Genomic DNA, 20,313 nt, shown 5'->3' with positions numbered 1-20,313 from the left:
GTCTAGATATCTGAACGACCTTTTTATAAAACCCAATAATTTATTTGCCTGATTTACCTTCTTTTACATGGGCCGAGAACTTCAGCTCATTGTCAAAAAACACACTAGGTTCTTCTCACATTCAGTCTCAAATAGTGCAGTTTCTTCATCCCGTTGGGACATATGATACGCCTCTTGTTGGTACGCCCCAGGTACATCCTCTTACACTTCCTGACAATGAATCTCAGCAGCCATTTCTTCGACCATTCTTGGAGCCCACAGAAGTCCTTCTGAGCTCTGCACAGTCCGCTTGGTTCTTGATTTCCCGAAATAGCTTGGCGTCATCGGCAAACATTTGTATTGAGGAGTGTACAACGTCAGGCATGTCATTTATAAAACAAACAAACAACAGAGGGCCCAATACACTGCCCTGTGGTACCCCGCTTGTGACAGGTACGGATGATGATTTCGTGCCATTAATCACCACACACTACTTTGGTCGTGTAGAAAGTCTTCTATCCACGCTAGAACATTTCCCCGATTCCATTCCCTTCCAGTTTGATTTTCAGCCTTCGGTACATGTGGTGGTTACAAACGCTGTTTGTCGCCGAGTAGCCGACCGCATTTAGAACAGCGTTCCAGGGTCTGGCGCGCGCGAAGGTCCGGCGCAAGCCACCGCCAACCCCGCTATTTAAGACCTAACCTCGTAGTGATCGCTCTCTTTCTTCCTACACCAACCGCAACACCTCTTCCTCCGCCTGCGTGGCGGTCCTCGCTCCGCCGGTGAGCATGGCGACCCACAAGCTGTCCTCCTCTGAGCACCCCTCACCCCAGCTCTCTCTACATCACGCTTGTAACCATGCTGCCTTCCCAGCACCAAGCTGCATTGTACATCCAATACAACATGTATACATGAGGCGTGAGTTTCCTTTCTCCATCCCATCCTGAGTGTGAACCAAACATCCCATACCCCACACACTGTCGAAAGCCTTGGCAAAATCTAGGTAAATATTGTCGATATTACCACCCGTGCCAGAATATGGGTCCAAATAATAATACCTTGAGCAATTGTGTTAAACAGGAGCTCCTCGGCACAAAACCGCGTTGGCAATCCTTTACAAGGTTGTTTCGTAGTAGGTGTTCCATTGCGGCATCTCTGATAATACTCTCAAGTACTTTACATATTATGCTGGTCAGGCTCACGGTCTTTAGTTGTTACGTGGAGTGACCTCGCCCTTCTAAGGTATAGCTCACCAACTTTTATTCACAGGGGCTTTTGATGTCAAATAGGATCTTCAGGGCTCGTTTTCGTTTGCCAACTCTTGCACTCTAGGATGCACCATGTCAGGGCGGCCTTATGGACCTTTAGCGACAGTGTATTTTTAATCCCCTCTCTGTGAATACAATGTGGGTCAGTGCCGTTCCAGCGTCTGTCCTCAAACTCAGGAAGGTTAATCGCATCCTCTCTTGTGAACACCGAGGAAAAGCTGTTCAATGCCTTGGCTATATCCTGGTCAGAATCTAGGCTCCATCCTCAAGAATTTTAATTTTTAGATTATGGGGTTTCTTCAACAGATGTATTGTGCACGTTGGCACCCGCGGTCTCTTATTATTTATATTACAACTACATGACAAACAAAATCATCTCTCTACGATAGCAGAGCCATGTACAGTATATGGTGGATGTATATACCTGTTTAGAATAAACTGATAAGTCTTGTCTTGCTTCCTTTCGCCCTGGAAAAAATCCTGTAGACGCCCAAGCTTGCCAACAGTGCGTAAAGTAACGAGCCAGGACATGCCCACAGTACCTAACAGAGATGTGACCGACCTCTGGCTAACAAGCCGATCAGTGACGAAGAGAACTAAATAAAATATAGTACACCAAGTAAATAATTGCTATAGCATACAATAACAAATTAAATAAGTTTATCCAATTTAATGTTACATTTTCTTTTACTCACAAAGAAAATGGACGTAAATAATGTTTCATGAATGAGTTTAAATGCGGAACTTAAATGACTTTGAATGAGATTAAATACGGAAATTACAAACCTGTGAATGAGTTTAAAGGTGTTAGTATCAGATAGAGCAACCGAGTATCACTTTGATTAAATGGCAAACACTAACAATAACAACAATAATAATATAGGTCAACTCATTTGCGAGGGAATCGTCATAGAAAAGTGTTTTAGAATTGTTTAAACTATTGATTGCAATGAAAAAATTCTAGAGATTAAGTGGTGGCAATAATAATAATAATAATAATAATAATAATAATAATAATATTCAGTATTATTATTATTATTAAGTAGTAGTAGTGTGAGGTACGGGTTATTTGGTTACTCAGGATGGGATGGAGAAAGGAAACTCTGTGCTCTATGTATACATGTTGTATTGGATGTACAGCTTGGTGCTGGGAAGGCAGCATGGTTACAAAGCGTGTGAAGGCTGGTTGGTGAGGATCGAAGGACCAGCTTGTGGTGCTCAGCCGGCAGGCGAGGCCGCCAGCAGGAGCGGAGGAGGTGGTGTTACTTGAAGACTGGCTGTGAGAGAGGTCACCACGAGGTGTGGGTCGCCCGGCTGGGCGAGGGCCGCCAGGCAGGAGTGGAGGTGTTTGCTGGTGGCGGTAAATGGGAGGAGGTCACCACAGGTCAGGTCTTATATAGTGGGGGTACGTGGCTTATTGACCTCAGTCATGGCAGTTTGCTGACCCAGACCACGAGGCTACTGGGGATTCGACAACAGCGTTTGTAGGGGAGGAATCCACTACAGTAGTGTTTGACCTGAAGTGTTCCAGTATAGGACGTGTGTGAAGTCTACCCTATCCCTCCACCGGTGGTCTAAGTGAAAAAAATGCCTTATTATTAGGCTTGTGATGATAATTTTAGGTTAATGAAAATTATATATATTATATTTTTTATGGTGTATAATATTTTATATTATCAATGATAAAACATAAGGAAAGAAACTACGAGAATGTGACAATGAATACATGTAAAATAATTCATTGGTGAAGGGTATAGCTAGCCTGACTTTTGGTAATATTACTTTGATGTCTTTACTTCGTTCTTAATGTAAACATGCACACACACATACAATATCACACAGAAAATTCTATATGATCAATGATAGGTAAATCAGGCAAACAAATTATTGGGTCTTATAAGGTCATTCAGATAAATAGCTTGTAATGAAGGTAGGCCTCGTCTATCACAAGGGTTCTGTTCCTGCAAACCTGTGATGTGCAAAATTATGATAAATAAAACCAATTTTCCCATAACACACAATGTACTAACCCCTTCACTATGGGGATGCCAAAGTTGAACCTGCAGCTTCAGCCAGAGTTGAACATGATGACTTCGTCATCTGAGTAAAAACTCACACATCATCATTGGCTGCCCTTATATTTTAGACTTTACCACCATTGGTGAGTTTTACATTTGTAAGTATTATCTAAAACATATCTGAACAGTAAATAAGTGTTGCTTTCATATTCCTTAGAGAAATGAAGATATGCTTTCACAAGTACAGTATGCAATTACATACGTTGGCGTTCCAAATCCGTCTCGCTTTATTTATTTACCATCAGTGGTTAGCTACTTCTATTGTTCCATTTATTAACATTAAACAATATTACTTAAAACATATACAGTATATTAATTTTTTTTACAATAACTTTACTACAGCTACAACCAGGGTCTTATTTTCTTCAGTTTCTTATGTAGAACCACCGTCCCGGGTGTAAACACTAACAAAAACAATAGCATCCCATCTGTTGTGTGACCATATTATTATTCATTTATATTGTATAAGGTGCATTCATAAACATTATTTAAGAATATAGTTTGCATTTTTCAATAATTTTATTGTTTTTGGGAAAAAGAGGGTAAAAAGCCACACAAAAGATAAGAAAGGTCAGACGTTGGAATGCATCTCATTATTATTACTTTATTTTAATGGTACTTATTGATTCACAATACGATGATTCACCTTACACTGCAATATTGGAGGACAGATTACCATCATTATTCGAGGCTTTACCGTACTGTATACATATTTATAGTTATTTATAAAATGTACTTAAAGGAAATATTACTGTTGTGAGTTTAACTTATCTAGGTCTGGTGTAGAGTTGAGCACCAGCATCAGCGCATTGTTTGACTTCATCCCGTAAGCATTGTGTCCGAGAAAATGCGCGCTTTATCAATAAATCGTGACATTGCCACCTTTATGCCAGGTTAGCACAAAGAGGTAAAGTGAATTTCTATATACAGTACTGTATAATGTGCATTAGTAAATGATATTTAAGCAATTTCATCAAGGACAGTTGACAAAGCCATGAAATGCTTATTTCCAGTGAGTCCTTATACCAGCAGCATCTGGTTTTTTTTTGGCCAGGGGGTCGGTCATCCATCTACATACTAACCAGGCCCAATGTTGCTTAACTTCGCTGATCAGACAGGAAGCAGTGTTTCCAATGTGGTATTAACACATAAAATGTGATTTTTGATGGTTGAGAACAATGTGTGAAATATCTATTGTATTGACTTATTTTATGTTTAAACAGAGAGGGGAGGAAACCCTCCCTTAAGGGAATTCTCCCAATAAGGGATAGAACTTGTACAAATTAGTCCGGTATTGGGAGTGTTTACTGTACTTGGGCTGATTCCTCATACAACATGACTTATACATCAATAAAACCATGACATACATACAAATGTACATGAAATATAGCACAATATAAAGTTAAATAATTAAAAAAAAATTAAATACATACAAATTTATATAAAATATAATACAAACTATAACTGAGACACATATGCATGTTCTTCTCATGTCCAATCCTCATGTGACCACCTGCCACCACCACCTACACCCATTTCTACCACTCTTATGAAATTAAAACTATAAGTAAGTAATAAATGTAAGAATGCATAAAGGAATTATAGAAGTTGCAGTAATGAATCATCTATTGAAAGGCACACACATATATAGGGTGTCCCAGAAAAATGTCCCTGCCTCCCTCCTCAACTCACAGTGTCTCAGAGAGCAGGCAGGGAGGGGGCAGGCAAGGGAGGGAGGGAGGAGGCAGGGACAGTTTTCTGGGTCACCCTATATATGTTCTCTCTCTTTCATGCCTCTCTACCAAATGACATATCTTTGCCCTCTAGAAGGGTGTTGGGAATGGTTTTCATTTTATCTTATAACAGCACTGCAAAAAATTAAGACATGTTAAAATATTCAAATATTTTGGTCATAAAAATTAAATTGTGATAAATCTAATTTGTGATAATCGAGGTCTACCTGGTCCCTGTATTTTCCAATCTAGAAATCAAATACTTTTAATCACACAGTCATACTTTGGGGTGTTGGTATCCATTTTTTTATCTTCAAAATCTAATTCCTTCTTCTCATATGATGAACTCTGATAAAATTCAATTCATTAAAGTTATATACAGGGTATATTTTTTTTACCAAGTGACCTAACATTAGCAAGGAATTACTGATAATATAGGGTAATATGTACTGTACTTAATAAATAACTCGGCAAACAAATCACCCGTTATATTGTAACTAGAGAAATAAATATATTCAATTTCTTTGGAGATTCACAGGGAATTAAACATTTCACTTATCAAAATACTAAAAAGAGATCCGAGTTTAATGCTCATTACCATATTATTTCCTCTACATCATTTTAGCCAAAGTTTCACAGCACAATGAGACTGTTTCATATGTTAAATCATGTTAACCTACTGCCTCACGCATGTTCAATTTTTAAGCTTGTTTATAAAGATTTTTCTATTGGCTGGAATTCCATTTGGGTTTAAATCATATTCTAGGGTGAAATACAGCAAACTAAAGATGTAATATGAAGCCTATAATTCATTACATCTAGTATGAAGAGTGAGGCCTCTAGTAAACAATTCACAAAAGAGATAAATTTTACGATTTCGTGCTTCCCTGACTGATCATAGGCTTATAATCTATACAATTCTAACCATAACAGTATTTATATAACTGATCCTTCTTATCATACACAAAGAAACAAAATATGAAATGTCATTATGTATAAAACTAGAAATTTCAAATATTTTTACCTTTACTACAAACAGTAATCTTGAAGTGAGTAATGTAATTCAAAGTAAATATGTAGTAAAGGAGGTGAAATTTACATTAGAATGGACATGTAATAACAAGGGTGAATTATGGATGACTGAAGAATGAGCAGCTAGATATGGTTCATATGGCATTTGGTAGGGAAATCTAGTAGTTAAAATAAATCCTTAAGAAAGAAACATCTCTTTCAATTATTATCACTAATCAAGCAATCAAATGAATCAGCACATGAGGTGCTACTATAAATAAGTTTACCTGATGAATAATTAATTACGATATTCAACTCCATTTAAATCCTCCAAAATATAGTCAAGTCAGTTCACAATACCAAGTATTGTAGGGCTACACAAACAAGAACACAATAAAGACTAGATTTTCAACAAGACTCAAGATAATAATACTAAATGATTGCAAGCATAAACTGCATTAATAAATGGCAGGCCCTGTGTCCACCACGAATTATAAAAAAGTTATAATATACTGTATATTGCACTGTATTTGCATTATTCATAATCATTCATAAGAAAGTGATGGACAAAAGTCTGCTTCTTCCTCTCCACTGCTTGAGCTGATGTTCAGCGGTCTGTTGCTGAATTTGATGGTTCTCTCAGTAGTATGCTACCAAAAACTAGAGCTGGAAAAAAAACAGCTAAACTCAGTTTTTTTTACACATTGCAGGAAATTAAACATATCACTAATTACTCAAAATTCTAAATTATGAACCCAGATCCATCACCAGCAAGTAAAAGAGGACCCTTGTATGAAATATTAACAAAATCTACTTCATGACATCATGCAAGGTCAGGTGTTTTTGGGCCAATTTATGGCTTTTTATGAAAACTAACATACTTAAAGTTTAAAGCTAGTCCATATTACTAAGAAAAAGTATATAAGGGCGATTAACTTAAGGGCACAATGTAATTGACCTTCTAAATATTCTGTATGTGGGGAAGCAACAACAGTCCTTGCTGGTTGTTTTGCCCATCTATTTATAGGATTTTGCTTACATTTAGCTGGTGATAATTAATATAAAATGCTGAAAACACAACTGGGGTCTCATCAAACATGACATCACTGTCAACACTGAAGCTAGTGTATATGGCAGAGTGATAGTATTCTGCATCATTAGGAATGCTCCCCAAAGTAATTTACCTGCAATGTTTCCTTTAAATATTAAATTTTTCTAATTTTCAAAACAACGTTGTAATGAAGTAATGTATTCTAAATTATATCATGTTCCTTAGTTCATGAATAACAGTGTAGCAAAACACTGTTACTCACCAGTACCAGGCTATGGCAAGCATACACCTCACACAGGTATATTTGGGAAATCTTAAAACAAATTAAAACAACTTTAATCTTACAAACTGGTCATGCATGATATAACCAGCAAAGAAATATATGTTCTTATCACAAGCTGGCATCACAGGGGCCAGGAAGTCAAAAATGCATGTGAAGTGGCAGTAAGGTGAGGTTAGTAGTACTGTACAAGGTAAACAACACTGATCAGTTAACAGTATGAGATACAGGATGCTTGTTTTATTATATTATTACACCACTGCATCCAGTAATTCCTCATGAATCTGCAGATAGTCAAGAGTCCCTTACTATATGTGTACATGGGGGTTGGGGTAGAAACAAGTGGTGAGTCGCGTGAAGTTCAAGGGCGAGATTCCTATACAGTATCACAGAAAGTAAGAAGCTACTAAGAAAGGAGACTGAGAGGTTTTTGTGTGTTAGTGAGTAAAAGATAAATGACTACTTAGTAACAAAGTCTAGCCAGGCCCATGTGGTGATTCAAACAGTATCAGAAATTACAAAACACCAAATGTCATGAACCAAAGCCCTGAAAGCACATGTCATATGGTGTGACCAAAAGCCTAGGGATTAATAAAGAACTTAACGGTATATAATATAAAAGGACTTATTAATAAAAATGATTCAATAATTATTAACATAAGAACAAGAATTACATTAATATCCACATCACTTACCAAGAGTTTTGGCATCAAGGTTGTTGTCCTCAGAATGGTTCAAAAGCTCTTTCAGGAATGCCATCAAATAAGTGAATACATTGCGATGATAATCAGGCAGCTTGTATATAATCTGAAAGCAAACACATATGAAACATTCAGGAATGTTCAGGTTTACTTTGAATGAAAGTTTTTAAATAATAAAATTGGGAAAATAAAAAATTGAATGAAAACAATGAAAATGTATGAAGTGATGCTAAATCCTAGCAAAGGGCTCCAGTAATGTCCACTGCTTGTTCCTCCTTTTCAAAACACCTTAATACATCCATTTTTATATCTACATTAACACTTTCTACATCTCTTCTGTATGTTACAACACTGTAAGCTCATATTTTACATTCTGTCATTAAATATGGTATGTAAGCTGCATAGATACATGATGGTGTGGAGTCAGCCTGGTGTTGGATCTGGTCGGGTAATAAATGTACCGGATAAATGTCTTTTAGAATTTTTTGGTATACAGTACAGTATTTTTGGAGTTGCACTGCCATACCCTACATTGCCTATTGAAATACAAAGGACAATATACAGTGCAGTACCTGTAATATGATTGCATATTTGCCGTAAATATCTATCTAATATGACCTGACATAGCAAATGAAAACCTTTAGTTTCCCTTGCCCTGGCAGCACTATGTTGTTCAGGTACATTCAATATCAATGGTAAAAGCAAACAAACACCTCATAATGACAAATTTAAGGCTTTAAACTTTATTGTATTTCATAATTTCCATTTGTCTGTAAGTCTTATTGGAAGCTTTAAAATGTTCCATGACTGACATGAATGTACATATGGTGATGCAATTGTGGCCTCAAGTATATGTATTTGTTGTGTGTGTGGTGGTGATGTGGCCTAAAGTATGTATCTGTGCAGGTCAAATATAACTAAACCTTAACAAAAGACTACAATACAAACACTCACCTTAATAAAATTATGACTAAACTTGTTGGTAAAAAAAGCCAACAGATACTTGAGTGTCAACATGAAGTGCATTACATTAGCTTTTGTAGATATAAGCAGTTAGGACCTTTCACTATTTTGTCACCCAAGAGGGAAAGGAAAGTGGTCAGATTAATCCGTATACCTTGGGTCTGGGTAGTCACTATGGCAAGGTGAGTGCTGAATGATTGTTTACTGGCTCTAATGAGCCTATCAGCCCTTCCCTTCTTTCCAGGAGAAAGGTGTTGTAAAACAATGGGTTATACTAAGATTTTGGTTTTATCTAAAAGTTATAGTGATGGTGGAGGAAAATGGGGCTTACACCTGTACACTAGCTCCATGAAGTATCTTAATGTTTTTTTGTTAACTGGTCAACAGTATTTCAATTTAATTTAGATTCCAATTCCATACTTTAATAACTTGCTTTAGACAGTACTGTGAACAAGAGGGGAATTTGCATCCATGATTCAAAATCTTTTACTCTTGAAATTTGAATAAGAACATAAAATGTAAGTAAGCCACTGAAATGAAATACAAGAAGTATATTCATACATCCTTGCAAAGAGAAAAGTTTGGTGTCGCATCAAGGGCAGCATGATAAAGGTTGTAGGGGATGACTGGCTCTGGTAATGCTTCCAAGAAGAGTAACAGAGCTTCTGCAACTGAGTGAACACTTCCTGGCAGGAGGTCATTTGGAACACCTTCATCCAAGGCAGTTCTGAAGAAGAAAGAGGACCAACATGATTAGCTATGAGTACAGAAAATAATTACCATGGCAAAAGTTTTCTGTGGTGTTGCTATTATTAAATTCTGAAATGGGTACAGTACTGTATCAGGAAACAAGGCTAAGTTGCCCACTTTTCTCCAGTAGAAAAAAAGGAACAAACCAGTGTAGATATGATGGTACAAGTAGAAGACTGATCCTGAGAATCCTCCTTTTTGGGCAAACCAATAGTCATGCAACTCTCACAATACTGGATGACAAAAAGTCCCTGGGACCAAAGCCTGAAAATATTAGCTGAGGTTAATCTGCTAATTCCACTGTATAATCTGATTACTGTAACCTTTCCTTCCCTCTATATAGTACCATCAACCTCCTCTGAGAATATTATACAGCAATGCCCATATAGGTAGAAGGACTGTTTAGAGCAGTGACTACCCATTTAACATTCAACATACCAAAGCCAGTGTCTATTATTTTGAAAGTAGATAATTCCAATCCAAACTACCTTTTTTTTTCTCATCCATTCCAGCTACTTAGTCATGAAATCTAGAGGAGAAGGGTTCCTGAACTGTCTTGCTACAGTCTCCACCAGAAGCACAGCAGCTCTCATAATATCAAGCCCGCTTAAAGAAGAGGGAGGAAGTACTACAAAATATTCAGGACTGGACAATCATACACCTTGTACAAAAGCTAACCTAGAGAGTTTGTCAACTTGGGAATTTGATACAGTACTCCCTAGCTCTCTAGCATCTGGTTATCATGAATTCTTCTAGAAAAACTATCCTTCAGTGTCCAGGACCTCAAACAATGGAAGTAAACATACATCTTTACAAATGTGATGCAGTGAGTAATGCTATTATCCATTGCAGATATAATCTTAACATGAACAATGCTCATACAATGAAAGTCAGGAAGAAAAGGAAATACAGTACTACAAGGAACAGCACCCATAACCAGAAGTAAACTGAAGCTCAACTAATCAAGGCAAACAACAAAGGGATATCCTTCCTTCCTGATTAAGATACATGGAATACCTCTGCCTTACTCTTGAATTTGTGTATGCTCAAAGCAAATTTATGTGTGAATCTGTAGGTTTATAGCAAAAAGTCTTATGCAATCTTTAAAAATGTTCCAAATGCAGCAAAAAACACTATCAAATAGCAACTGGCAACTTCCCTTGCTCCCAGTCAAAGGTGGGGTGTGAAATGTCTTTTTGTCTGATGTAAAGCTAATGATACAGGAGTACTTACCCTAACTCTTTATTTATGTACTTTATGTATTGTACATCTGTTCAACATTAATATGTACGTATCTATAATCAAATACAGTATTAACTTAACACTGAGGGAGGAGGGGCAAGTGTAGTTTGGTGCTGTAAGGAATCTATGCATAATGAAGGTGTCTGACAACTTACCCTCATCTGGCCAACCAGGGGAGAATGTTGCTATGCTGTTTTGAGTGTACCATGTCAAATGTGAAGGTCAAAATTTTCATTATGACTTAACATTTAGTTCGATAACACAGTACCAGGTAATATACAGTAAATGAAGTTGTACAACTGAAATGTTAAAGTTTTCATAAAAAATTAATCTTAGCCATAAAAACTTTTCCATGGAAATTAAATTATATGTAGGTTTTATATTTCTTGAAAATTCACAGAATCATCTATATTATGGTGTAAATTCGTTTTTCATGGAATAGAACTGTATATAAAAATTGTGAGCTCACGAGACTGCAGAGCATGGAGGTTTGCTTAACATGCTCCCACACTGAAATTTTGCAATAATATCCCAGTCAACCCAAAATTTCTATTTCTCAATTATAAAACCCTCAGAGTTTAAAAAGAATGAGAAAAATTTCCCATTCACTGATATTATACATTAGAATGAGAATACTGCTTAAAATTAGGAGCAAACAATAATAGTGTTTAGAGTAAGACCTTCAACCACTTACAATACATGAACTGATTAATACCTTAGCCCTGCATAAAAGTTTACCAGACTTTTTTTTTATTGTGTTTGAAATGTACAGAAAAAGAAAAATGAGATACTTTGGTCATATAATTAGGGATGAGGGAATAATAACAAAAATATAAATGGGGAAAGTAGAGGGTAGAAGGGCCAGAGGAAGGCAGAGATTATGATGGATGAATGAAATTATAAACTTGGTCCGCCAGAGAGATAAGAAACCCTAGGGGATTGGTAAGCACAGCCCGAGAACGTTTATAGTGGAGGACCGTGTTTGCCAACCCTCAGATATGAGAACTGTACTCTGATTGGTTTATGTCTCTAGTACCTGCACAGGGAGATACAGTATTACTTTGCCCAAAAAGAAAGAAAATATCCTCAGAAAGGGCCATAAAACCCCATTCATGAAAAAGTTAAATTACAGATGATACTAAGTAAGATGATGGTTCCATACACACAGGTAAGGGTGACACAAACTAATAAAGTACCTGATGTCGACAATTTCCTTCTGAAGGCCACGGTAAGTAAAAAGACCCTCAACTTGAAGGGCATGCGAGTGGAGGTGGTCAACTAAATACCAAAGTTCTTTTGGTACGGCATAAGGCATCTCACTCAAGTCCTTGGGCTGTTTACTTTCCTGCAGAGAAAAGTAATGTAGGCTATTGGAAAATCATGAAAATTATACAAAACTTGTACACATTATCAAGGTATTTGATCATAGATATTATTTTAGGAGCCTTTTGACAAATTTATTATTCACAAAATTAAACTCACTTAAACTGTATTTTGTTTTAGCTATATACCTGAGGGAAGATTGATAGTAGAGCATAATCCATAAGGAGTTTGAATATATATATATATATGTGATTTTATCAAGATATATATATCTATATATATATATATATATATATATATATATATATATATATATATATATATATATATATATATATATATATATATATATATATATATATATATATATATATATATAAATGTTACACAGGCAAATGTAGCACAGCAGTGCAGCACAATGGTTAAACAAAGACTGACTGATAAATTAGGTTACTGCTAAGCTTCCTGAAGCTGCACATGTGCATCATCCCGCACATAGCTTTGGTGACCGCAGGAACTGAGAAAGCCCATTAGTTGAGGCAATTTTCCTAGCTCACAGTTAAATATTAAATTGCACAAGTTAAACACATGTAGGTCAAGGGTTAACTGTATGAACAACACGATGATGGTCCTAAAAAATGTGGCCTCCTTTTATGGCAGCTTTTGGAGACAACAGAGGAAGGTTGTCAACAGGATAACCTAAAAGATATGCATACAGTACAGTACAGTACAGTACAGTACAGTACAGTACAGTACAGTACAGTACAACACAGTACAGTATATGTAATAATTGAATACTAAATATCCAAGAAAAACATATACTGTACAGTATTTTAGAGAAATTATATTTAAATTTAAGGAATGACCCTTTTCAACTCATTTAACTCTATTAAGAGTAATCAGGGTGTCTACTGGCCAGACAAAGCAAAATTCCCTGGCTTTTCCTGGTGTAAATGTGAAAAATTCCAGGTACATTAATTTGGTATTTATTGCGACAGAATAACAAAATTAGAGGTTTTCAATGTGTATATACTGTACAATACTACACCTATTGGGAAATTTAAAGATGATATAAATGATATTAATCAAGAAATTGAAGACCCTTTCATGACCAACCCCAAGCCTAGTGATGAATGTCGGCAAAGACCTTAACCCCCAACCCCCAATCAATATTTTTTTCTTGATTTGTGCGTTTCACGTGGGTCGACCTGGACGTTCCAAAAAAGCAAGAAATCTGGCAAAAATCGAAAAATCACACTCCTGATCCACCTATATGACTCATGATATGCGGAATAATCCACTTAAATAAAGTCACTTAATTAAAAGAATAATTCATCTCTAACAATAATCATTGCAGAATTAGTAGGTATAACCTGTGTATTTGGTTATTTGATCACTAACATGAAATATGATAGGTACACAAATAATTAAGTTATTGGAGTGGACTGTTTACTGGAATTTGTTCCTGAAAGTTTAATTATTTACCTATTATATAGTACATCATTTATTTATGGTAAGATTGCTGTCAGAATAACAATACAGTACTGTATTTTGAAGTTGAACTGAATTCACATAAAATTACAGGTTTATTTGTAAAATTACCTGGCAATTCCAGGTTTTCCAGACCAGTAGTAACCCTGGCAATTACAAAACAATTCGACAAAGCTGTATAAATAACTGTTTATCATATAATATGTAATAACGTTGTTAGGCACTGTATTGTCAAAGGAAGCAAGTTGGGAATGTACAGAAAAATCAATGAGCAAAAAGTAACAGAATTAATATGCATGAAAGCATTATGTTGTGCGAATAGTACAGTATGCAGACAATTAGGAATATATATTACAAAAAACAGGAAACAGGATGCCTAGTGTTTGCTAAATTACTGTAATATGAACTAAATAGACTAGCAAAGAAAATTATATTGTTAGAAATTATGAATGCTAGATGAGCAGGGATGATCAAGCTGATAATAGGATAGGATTGATGGATGCACTATAGTGAGTAAATGGGACATCCAGGAAAAAGTGGGGAACATGGATGACATGAAAGTATGGCATAAAGTGTGTTTTTTGGGACGGGCAGGCTTCTGATGGGTGGTACTAGGTTAAGTGAAGTAACAGCGATAAATTAGATAAAGGTATCATAAGGTCTTGTTGTGAAAAAGGAACACCATAGCAGAACATGTCTGTTATAGCAGTAAGAGTGAATGAAAGACAGCAAATAAAACGAGAGTCTGCATTTACAGTTGTTTCAGCCACTGCAATACAGCATGAAGAGGCTCATGAGTGAAAAAGAAACTACATAAAATAGTCTGAACTTTTAAGCTATGATGCAGGGAGGCTGGGTAGTTGCTGACCAAAGTATTACCAGCTAGTGGATTTGTTCACATCCTGAACAGAATGCAAGTCCACTAAAGGGTTGTTCCATAATCAGCAAGCACACCTGACAGTATACAGTACTTATCTATTGTTGAGTACTCAAGGGTGCATACTAGGAGGAATCCCAATCCTCTACACCAGTCAGGATTTGAATTTCTGTCCATTTACTTTCAAAATAAATGCTCTAGTGAGCAATGGATAAAATCACGCAAAGCAAAGAAAATAAAAAAATATTTACCTGCATAAGGAGAGGCTGTCAGAGTGAAAGAAAAATAAATAAAACAACATGAAGAACAAAAAAGGAAGAATCTCTATTTTAACACTTATCTATATAACAATGATTCTCATTAAATATTACACAAAAATAAAATTATGTAAAACCTACATTAGAAATGTAGGATTGATCCATAAGTCCCCTTTTCTGTTACAGCCCACGATCAAGAGCCTTCTCATAATATAGACTGCTTATTGTGGGCACCATGTCCTCAGTCAACTTAGCTAAGCTTAAACACTACCAATCTTAAAGAAAAAACCCAGTTCATAACCAAAGACACAAAGAGATACTGACTTACTATCCTCTCATGGTGCCCATAGGAAATAACTCTCCTCCTCTCAAAAAGGAAGGAGCTCTCCAATAAGTGGCCCATTGTAAACATAACCATTAAAAAGCTAACAAGATGAAAAACTAGATTATTCACAATTCATCAAAATTAACCCTTTATCTACGATAACATTAACTGACTATGCCAACACTCTAAAGGAACAAAATACAAAAAACATGCTGGTAAGAGAGATTAAAAATACTCATACATTTAAGTGCAAAGAGCTAAAACATCTGGACAAAACTTTGAAACTATGCAAGTAACAAAAATGCAAGTACAGACCTGTAGTTATCGATACTCTATAAGGATATTATTTACTATCAGACATGGTTTTCTACAGTGACACATGTATGAAATAAATTCAGAGCTTACTTACCAAGTCAATCAATTTAGCCATAGGAACTTCTCTGAAAGGCTTATTCATATGAACAAGAGCATTAATGGATGATCCAAAGCAACTTCTCTCGTAGTCACCTGTGAAAAGGAACAAATTTATTAATCAATTACTAAAGAGTGACAAAATATACTTTTAGTTATATAAAATCATTGTAAATAGGAATATTTCACAGCTTTTATAAAGGGAGTTTATGTGAAACTGTGATCTGATTATGATATGTTGACTTATGAAAGGTTTTCAGAAATGGATCCCTTTCAAAAACAGGAATACTGTACCTGTATTAGTAGAAATGTACCTAAAAATTACTTGATACACAATACTTTACCTGTTATAGTAATAAAGAGGTCTTTACCACCTTCCAGGTGAAGCACTAAAATATCATAAAGTTTATCTGCTCCCGAGTTAAGCTGTGCTGCTGTCCGCTTATCCACCAACACTTCTAAAGCAACATCACATTTATCACCTAAAAATACAATATAAATTTCAAAAAGTGACTCTGAAAAACCAGAGGCAGTGAGTTTTTAGCATTAGAAAAGTAATTTTTTTTTTTAAATATCATTTGAACAAGTAATCAGGGTTGGCCAATTTAGACCAAACAAAAAACCATTGTTTTTTTTTTTTTTAATCTATTCCTTTTATCTTGGTTTTAATAAAATAATAATTTTTATTACTTACAGATGGTATAAATGACTTATAGTAGATTTGGAAAAGGCATATGATAGGGTGAAAAGAAAAGCATTGTGGGAGGTATTACAAGTGTATGGAGTGGGGGGAAGGCTATTAAATGCAGTAAAAGTGTTCTTTGAAAACAACAGGGCAACGGTAAGAGTAAATGGGAAAGAAAGTGAAACATTTGAAATAAATGTGGATGTTAGACAGGGATGCATTATGTCTCTGTGGTTGTTCAAAATAGAAATGGATGTGAACTATTGTTGGTGAAAGTGGTGATAATAAGCTTTCTCACAGGGCTGGACACATCTCAAATTCTGACTATAAGGGGGCCAAGTTACCACTGTTCAGTTTAACTGGTGACTGCTTCTGTTTATGGTTGGGCTGAGCCTCTGATTCTAATGTGTTCAGATCATGTATTACATGGGTCCAGGGGAGCCAAGTTACCACTGTCCATCTCTCTCCAACTGTGCTGTACTGAAATGAGTTCTTTCAAACTTTCAACTGTAAAAGTAGAATAGTTTTTTCCAAGCATTAAGATGAACTTAAACTTAGTTTGTGCCTTTAAGCATGTAGGATGAGTCTGGATGACTGATCAAAGCTTGTGTTTTCCAAAATTGGCCTTTTCACAGTGATTTTTTTGAGACGGAAAAGAGTATAAACGATTGCTAAATCATCCTGAATGTAATGTTTATGGCTAATAGCATATTAAAAAGTTATAAAAAGGGCTATAAACTCTTAAAACTTATTAAAACCAACATAATAGCATTCAAAAATTTTTAATGGTTTATGTGAGAAAAAAAAAGGTTTCTGTTTAAAAAAATAATGGTTTTTGCCAACCCTGTAAAATAAGCAGAATCTGCCAGTTATTTGTATAAAAAACAAGAAATGTATTGGTTACTACATATGGAAAACACATGACTGGATTTTTATCTCATGAGCAAAGCAGTAAACATGTAGGCACAGAGTAATTTATTATTCCACAGCATAATTATGACAGGTACAAAAATGTACAATAATGTAAGTGTTTTTATTTATGGTGAACAGATTTGCAAAGTACTATACTGTACTATATACATTTACTGACTACAAACTCTTACCTGGCATAATGAAGTTTACATATGGTCTGATAGAGAGCCATGGCTTGCAGTAACTGGTATCATTTAACTTTTTAATGAACTCAAATTGTACTGGCACCTGAAAAAGTAAAGGACACCTTATAAAAATATGAAATTCTTTACATGACAAGAACAAAACCTCCCAGGTTTGAGAATCCTTTGAAAATTAACAATGAACTGTACAGTAGAGTGATTTAAAGAGATTCAATTTAAGATTATTGATTTAAAGCGACACCCACAATTAAGGACAATGTTTTAATTTAAAGCGAATCTTTCCTATTTTGCACGAGTCAATCTGTTTCTCTGGGCACGCTACACTGTCCTAAGGGCAAAGCTGTACTGTACATGTACTGAAAATAATGTACTAAATGATACTAAAATTTTTGTGTAGTGCAAATTATAGCATGTTTATATTCAAATTAATCACTATCTTATAAGAATTCCAGCACTGTAAATTATATTCTCTCCAATCCCTTCTGTGGCAGTCTATAAGCAAAAAACATAAACTTGAGCTAAAGGACATAAATAAACAAATAAATACTTCAGTAGACCTTCAGTGCCAACTGTCAAACATGTCACTGTCACTTCCCAGCCAGGGTTTGGTGTTTTAGGCTTAAAGTTTTTATCTTATATAATGTCACAGACTAAAGTTAGGAGATTATAAGTTGTATTGCTGGAATCCTTTCAAGGCAACAATAATTTGAATATAAACGTCATATATTTTGCAGAGAAAAATTTTTTATTCTCTAATAAAATTCTTAAATTAGAACTAAAATTTGTATGTCTAATGCGAGCTATAGCATGTTTATATTCAAATTAATCACTATCTTATAAGAATTCCAGCAATGTTAATTACCCTGTATATTCTCCCATGTCAGTTCAGTGACATTTTATAAGAGAAAAACTTAAAAACTTTTAAGGACAGATAAATAAATAAGCACTAGACCAGTGGTGTCAAACTAAAAACCTTTCGAGAATTCTTATTTTAGTTACCCTCTTCAGGGCCAACACAAGAGCTATATCACATATTTGTAGGATTGAAGTTTACAGCTTCACACATTGCCTTACCAGGAATACCTCATTTGGGTTTGTCTGATCTTAAGTATGTCAAATTCATTTTACTAAATAAACATGATCATATCTATTTCTTTCATAATTTCACGGATGATAAATTTTTCCGTATCCCCGGGCCACACCTGACCATCCCAAAGCCACATTTGGCCTGCGGGCCATGAGTTTGACACCTCTGCACTAGACCTTGGCATCAACTGTCAAACATATCACCTCACCTCCCTCCCTACCCCCATCTTCCCAGCCAGTTAATAGACCATTTTACATCCCTTAATTTTAGCTGTGTTGATTTCTGAGTGTTTCTTTTAACATAATACAGGTACTCCTCGACTTACGACCTACTCGACTTACAACCACCCGGACATACTGACCCTGGTCGTACCAAAAATTTTTTCAAATTACGTATTTTCGAGTCGAGCGTTAGTGATTGCGCCGTGTACTGGCAAAATTTTCGTTTGTAATTCCCTTTAAAATGGCTGGCAAGCTTAAAAAGTGAGTTTGTGGTGCTGAGAAGAAAAGAGACACCCATTTTAGATTTCCTATGTATTATTTTTGCATTTTTAGACTTACGACATGGATTTGGGTCCCCGAGTCGTAAGTTGGGGACTACCTACTCTGAAAAACAATGTTTTGTTTATTCTAGGAGATGGGCTGAGGTGCATCTGGGTAGACTCTCAGTCTTTTAGTATTTTGTGTTTCAAGTACCAAACTAAATTATTCCATTGAAACAACACTTTGATTTAGTCACTTGTCGGTTTAAAGCGACCTCTCTTGGAACCTATCTCGTGTTATATCGACGTTCTACTGTATATGTAAATTCTGCAACCAACATACAGTATTACCATTAAATGTCAGTCATAAGAAACATATTCATAGCCTCTTTTGAACTCACATGTTCATACCCATGGTGGTCAGAGGCCCTTCCAAACTCAACAGGTCTTCATCTAGGGCACTTGGATGCCATTCCAAACTTATAAAGTCTGTGCCTGAGGAACTTGGAGTCATTCAACTCAATAGGTCTGCCCACCTGAGGCCTATCTAAATCTCACAGGTGAGTTTTGCAACAGCTGAGCACCAAAGGCACGGAGTTGTGAGGTTTGAATTTTTTGTATCCTCATTAGCGTGTGGTTTGTAAGTTGGAAAGTTTTTAATTTCTGTCTCTTTTCTTAAAAAGGCCCTGATAAATTAGTGAGCACTTATTCAAATTTCCTGTAAGCGAACAGACAATGGAATTATTTATTTTAACTTTTTTAGTCATCATTTTCCCACTTACATTACTAACTTAGCTGTTTGGGCAGCTAGCCTGTCCAGTGTTAGCACAGGAGGAAACCAGAGTGCCCAGAAAACCTTTGATATTTAGTAGGCTCATGATGGATAACCCTTCCCATGTGTCTGGGCAAAGCAGGACTTGAACCCATGACATATTGGTAAGAATAACCAGTTATCGCTCTTAAAAACGCTAAAACTACCATAAACCTGTTTATATAGCAAGTACCTACCTGTCCAGTATTAGCAATTGTGAGGTATTTTGTTTGTGGCTGAAGAAACCTCACAGGCTCCAGTATAATCTCTGTGGTATCTATGGTTACCTGAGGCAAGAATTCGTTCTCAAGCTTATCAAGCTTTTTCATCACTTCCTCATAGATGCGTCGGTATCGCCGTGTGTCAATTACCTTAATCTGGTACAAAATAAAA

The 20,313-nt window shown here is 35.8% G+C and overlaps 1 protein-coding gene across 1 annotated transcript in view; it reads right to left on the bottom strand.

Annotated features, from left to right (window-relative positions):
• Positions 1–4,520: 4,520 nt before the first annotated feature.
• The window catches only part of LOC121857818 (inositol polyphosphate 5-phosphatase OCRL-like), a 42,517-nt gene continuing 26,724 nt past the window's right edge, over positions 4,521–20,313 (bottom strand). Inside the window, 9 exon segments of the mRNA XM_042354079.1 lie at positions 4,521–6,736; positions 8,097–8,208; positions 9,627–9,792; positions 12,254–12,402; positions 15,000–15,014; positions 15,740–15,837; positions 16,086–16,223; positions 17,530–17,626; positions 20,118–20,297. Coding sequence (XP_042210013.1) covers positions 6,678–6,736; positions 8,097–8,208; positions 9,627–9,792; positions 12,254–12,402; positions 15,000–15,014; positions 15,740–15,837; positions 16,086–16,223; positions 17,530–17,626; positions 20,118–20,297 — 1,014 coding nt within the window. The 3' untranslated portion in view covers positions 4,521–6,677.

This window comes from Homarus americanus, unplaced genomic scaffold (assembly GCF_018991925.1).
Source record: "Homarus americanus isolate GMGI-L3 unplaced genomic scaffold, GMGI_Hamer_2.0 scaffold13846, whole genome shotgun sequence".
NCBI lineage: Eukaryota > Metazoa > Arthropoda > Malacostraca > Decapoda > Nephropidae > Homarus > Homarus americanus.
The sequence above is the reverse complement of the archived record's forward strand: the minus strand, read 5'-3'. Positions and strand labels throughout refer to the sequence as shown.